This window comes from Octopus sinensis, linkage group LG7 (assembly GCF_006345805.1).
Source record: "Octopus sinensis linkage group LG7, ASM634580v1, whole genome shotgun sequence".
NCBI classification, from domain to species: Eukaryota; Metazoa; Mollusca; class Cephalopoda; order Octopoda; family Octopodidae; genus Octopus; species Octopus sinensis.
In genome coordinates, this window is record NC_043003.1 from 105,859,920 (window position 1) to 105,874,863 (window position 14,944).

General features: G+C 39.6%; 1 protein-coding gene across 2 annotated transcripts in view; it reads right to left on the minus strand.

The window, feature by feature from the left end:
- Positions 1-14,944, minus strand: part of LOC115213938 (ER membrane protein complex subunit 10) — a 30,408-nt gene that overhangs the window by 13,435 nt on the left and 2,029 nt on the right. For both annotated transcript variants that reach the window (XM_029782940.2, XM_036505073.1), the window contains exon 2: positions 4,321-4,375. In XM_029782940.2, coding sequence (XP_029638800.1) covers positions 4,321-4,375 — 55 coding nt within the window. The remainder of the gene's footprint in view (positions 1-4,320; positions 4,376-14,944) is intronic.

Genomic DNA, 14,944 nt, shown 5'->3' on the forward strand with positions numbered 1-14,944 from the left:
TGGTGCAATAAGAGTCACAAGCCCAGTAGCTATCAGGTTGCAGGATGTGTGTGGAGTCACCTCCTTTTAGATGAGGAGCTAAAGAGCCAAACGAATTCATTTTCCATAGTTGGGATGACTGTGAGTTACTTTCCAAAGGCAATTCCATGACATGCTAATATATCCAGAGTTGGCACCCTGATACCTGCTATTACTCTGGATCACAGTAGACCAGGGAACAATAGTGGCTAAAAGGTGGTTCCACATTCCTAAAAATCCTGAAATTTCTAAACCAGGGTCCCCACAACCAGATGCAGATTGAAGTCACGCTTAGAACCTCATACAAAGATCCTAGTAGTAATCAGAAGTGTTCAGATGAGCTTCATTCTTTGGTCCTGCCAGTCTGGGAATAGTCTATTAGAATTCAGTTTACCAAATTGAGAAAATTTCATCCATACTTCTGTACATAAAGCATTTTCTGCCCAGAACAGCTGAATTGTAAAATATATTCTCTCCCCATTTTTGCTTCAGAATATAGCTAGAACCTTTTTCAATTAAGGGGTAACAAGAACCTTGTCTAAAATAGCAGTTTTCAAATAAGGCAGGATGGTTAGAGATGGAATGCCTTTGATCAGGGCTGGACCAAGGTTAAACAACCTCTTTCATATTCATGATTGGACAGTGCAGAATTTATATAATTTATTATAGATATGAATTATAAATAATTTTTAAACTGCAGAGATTGTGACACAGCTTTCTCTTTCAACACCAGAAAGAAATAGAGAGTGCGCAGGCATTTGTGATTCTGTAATTTCTATATCTTTGCTTTAAGATTCAACTACATACATCAGTCACACTATTCTTTAGTGTGTATGCGTGTGCTGAAAGTGCTAGTAGCACAAGGAAGGCACTCAGTAACTGCTATAAAGTGGTTGGTATTAGGAAGGGCAAGCAGTTGCAGAAACCATGCTTGAACAGACACTGGAGACAAAGTAGTCCATCGGCCCAGAAAATCCTGTCAAAACTGTTCAGCCCATGCCAGCATGGAACATGGACTTTAACCCTTTTGTTACTGTATTTTTTTGAAATGCCCCGTTTTTCTTTCTATTATTTTAAATATAACAAAGAATTTAGTAAAATAACTTAGTTATCATTAAGCTAGTGTTAAGAACATAAATTGTGACTAAGGTTTGGTGGAAGATTTTAAATCAAAACTTATGAAAACAAGACATTTATACTACAGAGCCAGAGGTGGTTTCAGGTGGATTGGTATTGAAAGGGTTAAATGATGATGATGATAATGACAGTACTGCTATCCAATTTAACCTAATAGTTGCAGGATTTCATAAAAATGCCAGTGTATCACCACCACCCCAACTCCCACCTGAAACTAGTCCTCAGTCTCTTTTGTCCAATCTGTTTGCATGGCCAATTGCTTGTTTTTGTATCGACTCTGACATCTCAAAAACTACTGAAGCTACAAACTACAAAAAATTTTTAAAATTATAATGAAGCAAAATCAAATTTTCCCATTCTGGCAAATACGGGATGGTTTGACAAGAGCTGGGCAGCCAGTGAACTGCACCAAATTCCAACGTCTGCTTTGGTATGGGTTCTTATGGCTGGATGTCCTTCTTAACACCAAGCACTTTTACAAGGTGTACTGGGTGCGCTTTATGTGGTCCTGGCACCCAGTGAGATCACTAAGTAAGGAGTTACTTGAGATATCAGACTCCCCACCTCAACTGAGGTGGGAAGTAGCACTGCAGGGGGGGGGGGTTGGCTTTATGCCAAACGATGAAAAGTTTTAAAAAAGTGCTTTTATAAATTTGCTTGTCATTCTTGCAGAATGGTGATGTTAACTTTGCATAAATGGTTGTGTGGTTAAGCAGTTTGCTTTGCAATCACAAGGACTTAGGTTTAGTTCCACTGCATGGTACCATGTGCAAGTGTCATCTACCATAGCCTCTGGCCAACCAAAGCCCTGTCAGTGGATTTGGTAGACGGAAACAGTGTGGTTGCCTGTCGTGTGTGTGTGTGTATGATATGTAAAAAGCACCCGTTCTGGTGCCATATAAAAAGCACCGAGTACACTGTGTAAAGTGGTTGGCATGAGAAAGTGGGGCGTCCAGCTGTAGAAACCATGCCAAACCAGACAATTGGGTTAAAAACCCTTTAGATAGAAAATGTTGAAGGCTGTTTGTGGGACATGAACCTGTCATGTTTACAGGAAATGTAGGTTTGAGTCTGGCATTTTTTAGCCAAAGAGTTTATAAATTCCAACAAAGAATTATATATGTGTGTGTGCGTGTGCTTGTATCTATCCCTCCCCCCCCTGCCACTTAACAACTGCTCAGTGCCAGCTTGTTTAGATCCCTGCAACTTAGTGGTTTGCCAACAGAGGCTGATAGAATAAATCATCATCATCATCGTTTAACATCCGCTTTCCATGCTAGCATGGGCTGGACGGTTTGGCTGAGGGCTGGTGAACCAGATGGCTGCACCAGGCTCCAGTCTTGATCTGGCAGAGTTTCTACAGCTGGATGCCCTTCCTAACGCCAACCACTCTGAGAGTGTAGTGGGTGCTTTTTACGTGCCACCGGCATGGGGGCCAGTCAGTTGGTACATGGCAACAACTTTGCTCGAATCTTTTTACACATGCCAACGGCACAGGTGCCAGTAAGGCGATGCTTGGGTTGACTGTTCAACTAAATCCTTTCAGGCAGTGCCCCAGCCTGGCCACAATCCAATGATTCAAACAAGTAAAAAAATGTCATAATTTGTTCCACTTCTGCTATGAAAGTAAGACAGTCAGTCATATAAAATGAATTCAACATAAATATCTTTCTTTTTTCCCACTTCAATGAGTTTGTAGTATTGAGTTAAATATTTTTCTGATTATACAATAAAATATATATTGGGCTGGGAAGATGTTCAGTTTTTGGTTGACACAAAAATTCCTGCATTCCATTAAGTAGCTAACTTCAGCCTGGCTCTTGTGCACCTGTGCAAGGAGAGAAAAAAATGCGTGGAGTAGCTAACGATCTATCATGGCGTACTACTTCATTCTCATTATAAGCTGGTAGGTGTATAAATACAACAATGATGATACATATTGGCTATAATATAAACATTCAAGAGTTTAAGGCAGTGAGCTGGCAGAAACGTTAGCACACCGGGCGAAATGTGTAGCCGTATTTCGTCTGCTGTAACGTTCTGAGTTCAAATTCCGCCGAGGTCGACTTTGCCTTTCATCCTTTCAGGGTCGATAAATAAAGTATCAGTTACGCACTGGGGTCGATATAATCGACTTAATCCTTTTGTCTGTCCTTGTTTGTCCACTCTATGTTTAGCTCCTTGTGGGTGGTAAAGAAATAGGTATTTCAAACCAACTATTGTTGTCGAGTGGTGGTGAGAGATAAAAATGAAGACACACACAGATTATATATATATATATATATATATACTCTCTTTACTCTCTCTTTTACTTGTTTCAGTCATTTGACTGCAGCCAGGCTGGAGCACCGCCTTTAGTCGAGCAAATCGACCCCGGGACTTATTCATTGTAAGCCCAGTACATATTCTATCGGTCTCTTTTGCCGAACAGCTAAGTGACGGCGACGTAAACACACCAGCGTCAGTTGTCAAGCAATGCTAAGGGGACAAACACAGACACACACACACATATATATATATATATATATATACATATATACGACGGGCTTCTTTCAGTTTCCGTCTACCAAATCCACTCACAAGGCATTGGTCGGCCCGGGGCTATAGCAGAAGACACTTGCCCAAGATGCCACGCAGTGGGACTGAACCCGGAACCATGTGGTTGGTAAGCAAGCTACTTACCACACAGCCACTCCTGCGCCTATATATATATATATATATATAAATATATACACCTTTCACTAATGTATAGAGATGAAGGATATAAAACATTGGTAAGAAACCCAAAAAGCAATTGCTTTTCAAAACAAATCCCTTGTGATATTTGTTCAGCATAGAGTCACACAGGTGCTTCCTTATCACTTCTGCAGTTAGAAATGCCATGAATCAATAACTGGCTCATTGTAGACCTGTAACTAACAATGCCTTTATTCTCTAATTGCAATATAAAATATTGTTCTGAGTTCAACTTTGCCTTTCATCCTTTTGCAGTCAAATTAAGTACCAGTTGACTGGCCCCCTCCCCTAAATTTTGGGCCTTGTGCCTAGACTAGAAAAGAATATAAACATTCAAGGGTTTTTCAAATATATTTCATGCTTAAAATTAAAATTAAAAAAAAAAAAAAATCAGGACATTTAAATAAAAATAGAAAAGATTTCACCTACTAGACTGAAAGCTATGGTCCACAGGAAGAGATTGGAGCCCCTCAAACTCATCATCCTAAAGAGAGGTAAAAAAAAACAAGAGAAAAAATTATTTCTAATACAAATAAGAAGACATACATTTTAGGGTAACTGGGTATGATGCCACACAAAGAAACTGATAGTAGGGGCAGGGGGATACAGTTTACTGTATTAACTAATGGTATTTGACTGGTATGTTAATGTCATTGACCTGAAAGGGTGAAAAGCAATGCCTATCCCAAAGGGATTTGTGGAATTCAGGAAGTCAAGGATGTAACTAAGTTCAGATAAATATTCTGTCTGCCATTTCTTCTTTCTTCTCTTCCTCCATCTAATAATAATCCTTTCTACTACAGTCACAAAGCCTGAAAGTTTTGAAGAGGGGCTAGTTGATTATACTGACCCTGTGCTTAACCAGTAGCTATTTTAAGAAGGCTGACAGGTAAAGGATTTGAATTTAGAAGGTATAGCTGGAAGAAATGCACCGAGACATTTTGTCCATCCACCAGATGGCCACCCTCCATAATGATAATAATAACAAGAGCACTCAGAGAGTGCAAACCTCCGCCAAGGCAACACCAACGTCCTCTCAACGATTAACCAGAGATGATTTTTAAAATGAGGATATCTGAAATAAACTCGACTGCTCTCACAAACAAGAATACTAAAAATGAACCTGACCGGTCTCAAAAATTAAATTAAAAAAAACAGGAAAAATAATCCATAATCCTTGTCTGGTACCGGATTACTCTTTACTCTTTTACTTGTTTCAGTCATTTGACTGCAGCCATGCTGGAGCACTGCCTTTAGTCGAGCAAATCGACCCCGGGACTTATTCTTTGTAAGCCCAGTACTTATTCTATCGGTCTCTTTTGCCGAACCACTAAGTGACGGGGACGTAAACACACCAGCATCGGTTGTCAAGCAATGCTAGGGGGACAAACACACACACACACACATATATACATATATATACATATATACGACAGGCTTCTTTCAGTTTCCGTCTACCAAATCCACTCACAAGGCATTGGTCGGCCCGGGGCTATAGCAGAAGACACTTGCCCAAGATGCCACGCAGTGGGACTGAACCCGGAACCATGTGGTTGGTAAGCAAGCTACTTACCACATAGCCACTCCTGCGCCTATTGGATTGGTCCCAAAATTTAATCAGTTTGTGCCAGTCACGAGGCCAAACATCTCTGAACGTTTCAGCTGAATCCATCCAGCGGTTCTTGAGATATTTTGTCAATGGAAAAACAAACATACAAACGCGACTGAAAATCATACCTCTGCCTTCGCTAAGGCAGAGGTAATAATGGTTTAGCATTTCAGGGACAGGGGTAAGGCCAGCACATTGGCCCCCAGAGTTCTTCTGATACTTATTTTATGGACCCTGAAGGGATGAAAGACAAAATCAACCTTGGCAGAATTTGAGCTCAGAACATAAAAGACAAATGATATGCTGCTAATCATGATAATCATCCTTTCTACTAAAGGCACAAGGCCTGAAATTTGCAGAGAGAGGACAAGTTGATTACATCGATCTCAGTACGCAACTGGTACTTAATTTATCGACCCTGAAAGGATGAAAAGCAAAGTCGACCTCAGCGGAATTTGAACTCAGAATGTAAAAACGGATGAAATGCCGCTAAGCACTCTGCCTGGCATGCTAACGATTCTGCCAGCTTGCCCATAATAATAATAATAATAATAATAATAATAATAATAATGAAAACAAGACATTTGTACTACAAAGCCAGAGGTGGTTTCAACCAGGTTGGTATCAAAAGGATTAAATCATACTTGACAATAAGAGTGTCAAATTCGTTTGGGTTTGCAGGCATGGTTAGAGGCTAAGAAGGTCATTTTCCAATCATGTGGTTCTGGTTTCAACCCAAATGCACAGCGCCTGGGGCAAGTATGCGTTTTATAAATTTAGGTTGACTAATGTCTCCTGTCAGAGGAATTTGACAGACAAAAACTGTGTGGAAACCTTTCATTCATACATGTGTGTGTGTGTATCTTTTACTTGTATCAGTCATTGGACTGCTGCCATGCTGGGGCACTGCCTTGAAGGGTTTTAGTTTAATGAATCAACCGCAGTATGTATATTTTAAAGCTTGGTATTTATTCTGTTAGCATGTTGCTTAAGTTACATTGATGTAAACAAACCAACTCTGGTTGTCGAGTGGTGGTGAGAGATAAAAACAAAGACACACACACATTATATATATATATATATATATATATATATATATATATATATATATATAATATATATATATATAAAGTTAATCTAAACAAGAAAACACAAAAAAACACAGCAACGCGAGGACGTGGAACAAATAAAGTATTATTGGACGCTCAGGAAAGAAGGGAAGAAGGAGGGCTTAACGTCTCGAGTGGAGCTCTTCGTCGGAAACATAGGAGAAGGAAAGATCCAGAGAAGGGAAGACAGAGGGAAAAAAATCGCTGGCGGTACTCACGAGGTTACACACATATATATATATACAAATATATACACCTTTCACTAATGTATAGAGATGAAGGATATAAAACATTGGTAAGAAACCCAAAAAGCAATTGCTTTTCAAAACAAATCCCTTGTGATATTTGTTCAGCATAGAGTCACACAGGTGCTTCCTTATCACTTCTGCAGTTAGAAATGCCATGAATCAATAACTGGCTAATTATAGACCTGTAACTAACAATGCTTTTATTCTCCAATTGCAATATAAAATATGAGGTCACTCACATCTAACAAAGGAAAATGGAAAACAGAACATGACAAGGTTTTACAAAATATTTATAGACAAACGCATGGCTGTGTGGTTATAAAACTCTCATTGCAACCATGTGATTTCAAGTTCAGTCCCAGTGTGTGACACAATGGGCAAGTGTTTTCTACTACAGCCCCGGGGTTGACTAACACCTTGCAAGTGGATTTGGTAGACAGAGACTATGTGGAAGTTCATAGTGTCTATATGTGTGTGTCTGTGTGTCCTTGTTTGTCATCTCCACTTGCTTCACAATAAGTGTTGGTTTGTTTCTGTTCCCATAACTTAGCGGTTCAGGAAAAGAGACTGATAGAATAAGTACCAGACTTAAAAAAAAAACCAGAAGCGTAAATACAGAAGCAATTTGTTTGGTTAAGATCCTTCAGGCCAGTGATCCAGCATGGCCACAGTCCAATGATTAAAACAAGTAGAATATACAAGATACATCTGCTTCCAACATATGTTGGAAAGCTTCCACATTAACGAAGCAGATGTTCACAAACGAACAAGAGAAGTGAATTAAAATGAGAAATGTCTGAGATTAGGATTATACTTTTCTATTCTTAGATCAACATGCTACTAATTAAATACAAAATTGATATTTTCAATCATAATCGCAAAAGCTTGCTGGAGTTATAAATTACTATCTTCACAATTGAGTTTCAGTGGATAATTAAGCAGATTATAAGCTTAGACGTCTTATCTGAGTTGTTGAAATTAAGGAAGGAAAGAGATTACAACAATGCATGATTATATATGACTGCAAAGACAACAAATGTATGTACAAATATATACACATAGGCAATCTCCGTAATGAAATTATAACAGAATTTAATCTTGAATAAACAGAATAAAAGTACAGAACTGTCCAAGTAACTACATACTAATTCTCTGGATTTTAAGTAGCAAGTGGATCTTAGAAAATCATAATGAGCTAAACTTCTCAGCTGTGCGAAATGGCCAAGTCTGTTTGTTGGAGAGAAAAGCAGGGGGTAGAAACAGAAAATAATCTCCTATTTAGCTGCCATGTAATCAAATCATATATTTTATAAAGAACGCGATAATTGCAGGTCAGCCACTTGGAAAGTAATCTGCAGACTGGTTCCACAGCAGGTTCAGACGATTTTCTCTGGGATTGAATTCCTGTTGGTTAAAGCGGATTGCACTGACAAATAAGGTCAGTGCTGTGTGCAACACTTTATCCACTCAAAACATGTTCATACACAGGAAAATTCTTGGAATCAGAATGTTTGCATGGACTTACTGAGTTTAAGAAGAGGTCTTAGTCAGTCACAGGTTGACTCCAGCTATGTATGTATGCGTGTACACACACCAATAAGCTTATAAGTGCAAAACGAGGTGGAAAAAATAGTACGCAAATACCAAAAGCAGAGTAATGTACCACTTTATTAATGCTGAAAAAATCTTCACAAACTGTTGCTCAGAATTTCATGTGATAGTTCTTCAGACGGTTGTGATAAGATGGAATTATTCCATATTCCCATAACCATCTGATGATCAGTCACATGAAACTGAGTAACAGTTTGTGAAGATTTTTTCAGCTTTAATACAATAATGTGTGTGTGTGTGTATATATATAAATATAAAAATAGAACAAAAACACAATAGATGGCATCAAAACGTTTGGACAGATAGACGATACAAAGGCGGACAAGAGAAACGACAATTAGAAGGACAGGCAAGTCCCAGAAGTCACAACCATTTCAGGCAGTTACACTTGAGATGGTTCGATCTGGTTGCCCCCCGCCCCCAAAAGTCTAAGCTAAGAGCATTAGACCCCTTTGTAAGAAAGCTAGCAAATGTGTATGGCGACAAAGACAACAAAAAAAGAAAAACAGAGTACGTGGTACAAATTACGAATACAAACAACAAGAAATAACAACAGGCATCTTTTGCCTAAGAACAAATCAAATTGAGCTGGTGTGTATGAAGTGAGAGCCTAAAGGCAGGAACATTGGAGATGGACACAAGAGGTGTTGGTGCTTGGCAGTCAGGTCAAGAAAGAAAGATCATGGCTGGCCGGACACCGGTCACATAGAAGGAGGAGAGACAGGTAGGGGACAGTAGGATGGAAGGATTAGGAAAAAATCAGAGACAAATATATATATATATATATAGGGAGAATTCATGAAAAAAAATGAAAGATGAGAACAGATGGTGTAGAAAACAAACAGATGTATTAATATAACGCTCGGGAATTGAAAAAGTCTTTTATATATATCCATTATATGCAACAGAAGTAGTATTAGATTAAAATAGGTATCTGTGTATCATTATATATACTCTTTACTCTTTTACTTGTTTCAGTCATTTGACTGCGGCCATGCTGGAGCACCGCCTTTAGTCGAGGAGATCGACCCCGGGACTTATTCTATCGGTCTCTTATGCCGAACCGCTAAGTGACGGGGACGTAAACACACCAGCATCGGTTGTCAAGCAATGCTAGGGGGACAAACACAGACACACACACACATATATATATATACATATATATGACAAGCTTCTTTCAGTTTCCGTCTACCAAATCCACTCACAAGGCACTGGTCGGCCCGGGGCTATAGCAGAAGACACTTGCCCAAGATGCCACACAGTGGGACTGAACCCGGAACCATGTGGTTGGTAAGCAAGCTACTTACCACACAGCCACTCCTGCACCTATATGATGATAGATATATCACCATGATCATAGTTTAATTTCCATCTTCCATGATGAGTGGGATGGTACCACAAGAACCGGTCAGGCTGAAGCCTGCACCAGACTTCTGTGACTGTTTTGGCAGGATGCCCTTCCAAACACCAACCACTTTACTTATATATTAAGCGAATTTTAGGTTAATTAAAATACGTTTGTGACATATTTCAACTTCTAAAGGCAAATTCACTGCAGTTACCATGGAGAAAAGTTTCTTTTTTATGGTAAAAGGTGTACAAACACTGTATCTGCCCTGTTGGGTTCCCCACATGTATATTCATTTACTTGTTTCAGTCATTGGACTGCAGCCATACTGGAGCATCCAGTTTCAGCAATCATATCAATTTCAGTATTTGTTTGATTTAAAGTCTGGTATTTATTCTATCAGCCTTGTTTTGTCGAACCATTAAGTTACAGGGATATAAACAAACCAACACCAGTTGTCGGTCAGTGCAAGACAAACAGAAAGATTAGGGATAATTTAGAAGACAAAAATAAATAGATCCTGTAATTTTTGAATGACATTTTTGCCGATACTTTCTTCAGCATGGTTAAGCACTTATATGCACACTTATTCAAGTATTCTATGATATATATGTATCATATATATATATACATACCCACACACACATTCATTTGTTCCTTCAGTTGTTTTTTCCCATGATAGTATAACTTAGATGGGGAAGGGATTTTAATGGTCAGATGCTTTTCCTGTCACTAACCCTTACCTGTTTTCAGGTAAGGGTTTTTTTCCAAGAGGAATATGAAAGCACAGAGCTTGAGGGTTATTTGTTGATAGGAAAGGAACATTGTTTATAGCCAAGAGCCTAGCCACAACTGTGTATAGCTGACTGGACACTAGCACAAATATACATGCATGCATGTACACACATACACAAATGAGCTTTGGGCTACACTGACACCTGCCCTAGGTACTGTGCAGCGAGACTGAACCTGAAATCATGTGATTGAACTTTGAACTTCTTGACTACAGTCATGTTGTGCTTTGTGAGTGGATTTGGTAGACAGAAACTGACAGAAGATAGGGCGGCAAGCTGGCAGAAATGTTAGCACGCCAGGCGAAATGCTTAGCGGTATTTCACCTGCCGTTACGTTCTGAGTTCATATACCGCTGAGGTCGACTTTGCCTTTCATCCTTTTGGGGTTGATAAATTAAGTACCAATTACACGCTGGGGTCGATGTGATCGACTTAATCCCTTTGTCTGTCCTTGCTTGTCTCCTCTATGTTTAGCCCCTTGTGGGTAGTAAAGAAATAAGAAACTGAAAGAAGGTCACCATATATGGCACGTAAAAAGCACCATCCGTCGTGGCCGTTTGCCAGCTCTGTCTGGCACCTGTGCGGGTGGCATGCAAAAGGCACCCACTACACTCACAGAGTGGTTGGCGTTAGGAAGGGCATCCAGCCGTAGAAACACTGCCAGATCAGACTGGGCCTGATGCAGCCTTCTGGCTTCACAGACCCCAGTTGAACCGTCCAACCCATGCTAGCATGGAAAGCAGACGCTAAATGATGATGATGATGATATATATATATATATAAATAATCGCCATCATCATTCAATGTCTGCTTTCCATGCTGGCATGGGTTAGATGGCTTGACTGGACCTGATAATCCAGAGAGCTGCATCAGGTTGCAGTCAGAATTTGGTTTGGTTTCTACGGCTGGATGCCCATCCAAACACCAATCACTCCGAGAGTGGAGTGGGTGCCATTTACGTGCAACTACCACGGGTGCTTTTTACAAGTCCCCAGCACTGACCACAACTACAATTTCACTTGGCTTGACGAGTCTTCTCAATCACAGCATATCACCAAAGGTCATTACCACTTGTCACTGCCCCCTCCGTAAGACCCGACATTTGAAGATCATGTCTCACCACCTCATCCCATGTCTTCCTGGGTCTACCACTTCCACAAGTTCCCTCCACAGTTAGAGATTGCTACTTCTTTATGTAGATATCCTCATCCATGTGCATCACACGACCATACCAGCACAGAAGCCTCTCTTGCATACCACATCTGATGCCTTTTATGCTCAGGATGATCACACTCAGTTACACATGCAAACTGACATTGCACACCAAGCAGAGCACACTACATTCATTTCTTTTAAGCCTTTGCATGTCCTCTACAGTCTCAGCCCATGTTTCGCTGCCATGTAGCATGGCTGTTTGCACAAAGGCATCATACAATCTGTCTTTCACTCTGAGAGAGAAGCCCTTTGTTGCCAATAAAGGTAGAAGCTCTGAACTTTGTCCAGCCTGTTCTTTTCAAGAAGCTATGCTCTTGGAGCATAGCTGACTTGGTCACCTAGGTAACGAAAGCTATCAATTACTTCTTGGCATCCCTGATGGTATTTGATGGAATCTATTTTCTGAATATTTCTAGTGTTTACTGTACCTGTGCATCTGTCACAGACAAAGACTATTTTCCCTGTTAACCATCCTCTGATATTGCTGCATCTCTTATGTGTCCATCGCTTGCACTGGGTACACCTTATGGAGTTTATATATGTGAGTGTGTGTGTGTGTTACCTTGTCTTGGCATTGTTTGATTGTTGTAAATGAATGTCATTAATTTTAAATATTCTGTGAAAAAATAGATTGTCACGGAGAAATATTATCTTATTTGGAAACAGATGACAGTTAGTAGCAGGAAGGGTATCTGGTAATAGAGAACCTGCACCAGTAAACTCCGTCTGACTCATCAAGCATAGAAAAGAAGATATTGAAATGGTGACAATACACGCACATGCATTCAATCATTTATTTTAGAACTTTTTTTCTCTTGGACAGAGAGACACACACCAAGGTACTGTGCAGTGGGACTGAACCCAGAATTATGTAGTTGTGAAATTAACCACTCAACTATACCTGTATCTATTATAGGTAACTCTATACTGCAGCTGGTGCCCCCTCCCAAAAAAAAACAAACAAAAATTCACCCAATATATTCTGTAAAGTGTTTGATGTTAGGAAGAGCACCCTACAGCAAGGAGCAAGCCCAAACTGATCTGTGTTGGTTTGTTTATATCCCTGTAACTTAATGGTTCAACTAAACAAGGCTGATAGAATAAATACCAGACTTTAAATCAAACAAATACTGAAATTGATATGATTGCTGAAACTCGATGCTCCAGTATGGCTGCAGTCCAATGACTGAAACAAGTAAATGAATATACACGTGGGGAACCCAACAGGGGCCAACTCTGATCTGTTGGAACAAAACATGGTTCTCAGGCCTGTCAGATCTTGTCCAACTCTCCAAACTCATGCCATCAAGGAAAGCAGACATAAAATGATGATGATGATACATAGGTGATACACTTAGACACACACTGCACTGTAGGCTCGTCCACTTTATACCAGCTGATGCCAATAATAGGATCTTCTCAAGAGAATGTTGAAATAAGCTGCATTGAAATTACTCCAGAAGGGGATAATGGCAAATATGTTGATAAGCACTTAATCTACTTTTGCCAACAGTGAAAACTGAAGATTAAGCTGGTTGTGGTAGTCTTTCTTTCTGACTGCAATGCATCTGATTTGAATTGTAGGTTATTTCACGTGAAATACATAAAATGAATATACAAACTAGAATTATTTATACATATATAGCTGCAGTCATGGCTGTGTGGTAAGTAGCTTGCTTACCAACCACATGGTTCCGGGTTCAGTCCCACTGCGTGGCACCTTGGGCAAGTGTCTTCTACAATAGCCTCGGGCCAATTAAAGCCTTGTGAGTGGATTTGGTAGACGGAAACTGGAAGAAGCCCGTCGCATATATATATATATATATATATATATATATATATATATATATAAATAATGAGGGAGATAAATTAATATTAATTTTAATATCAATTTAAAACCAGTAGTCCAGCATACAAAAATCTGAGGAGTCAGAGAAAATTCTAATATATGTGTATATTGGCAGGGCTTACTGCTAGGGAGTCGGCCGTATGCTAGAAATAGACCATCAACGGTCAAACTACAAGGAAATTCTCTAGAGGGAAAAATACAGCGAACACCAGAACCAACTTTGGCGGGCATGACAGATGAAAATTTATATAAAAAACAGAATTAAATGCATACCTCGGTTTCAGCCTTAACAAGAGAATTACTAATGCAATCCAAATGTCCGTGCTTCTTCAGTGCATCCGTTCATAGTAATGTAAGCGGAAAAGCTAACCCCAGCTTTCGTGCCAGTACAGACACGTGTGTAGCTTTACCGATTACACTAGTGATAAAACTTCAAAGACATTTGAAGTTTAGCTTTTCCGCTTACATTACTATGAACGGATGCACTGAAGAAGCACGGACATTTGGATTGCATTAGTAATTCTCTTGTTAAGGCTGAAACCGAGGTATGCATTTAATTTTGTTTTTTATATAAATTTTCATCTGTCATGCCCACCAAAGTTGGTTCTGGTGTTCGCTGTATTTTTCCCTCTAGAGAATTTCCTTGTAGTTTGACCGTTGATGATCTATTTCTAGCATACGGCCGACACCCTAGCAGTAAGCCCTGCCAATATATATATATATATATATATATATATATGTGTGTGTGTGTGTGCATGTATGTTTGTGTGTCTGTGTTTGTCCCCCTAGCATTGCTTGACAACCGATGCTGGTGTGTTTATGTCCCTGTCACTTAGCGGTTCGGCAAAAGGGACTGATAGAATAAGTACTGGGCTTACAAAGAATAAGTCCCGGGGTCGAGTTGCTCGACTAAAGGCGGTGCTCCAGTATGGCCGCAGTCAAATGACTGAAACGAGTAAAAGAATAAAGAGTATAGCACACACACATATATATATATATATATATATATATATATATAGCTGCAGTCATGGCTGTGTGCTTAAGAAATCTGTTTTGGAACCATGTGGTCAGTGGTTTGGTTCCACAGCATGAACATTGTTGGCTCCAACAGTCATGAGAAACATAAAGTTAGAGATGGTGCTGCTAGACAAACTGTTGTTATGATAGAGGGGAAAGCAAGAGAGTGCTTGTCCCATTCTACTTTTTTCTCTAATTAAAAATTCTTTTCTACCTTTCAAGCTGAAATTATCCTTTTACAGAGACTTATTTC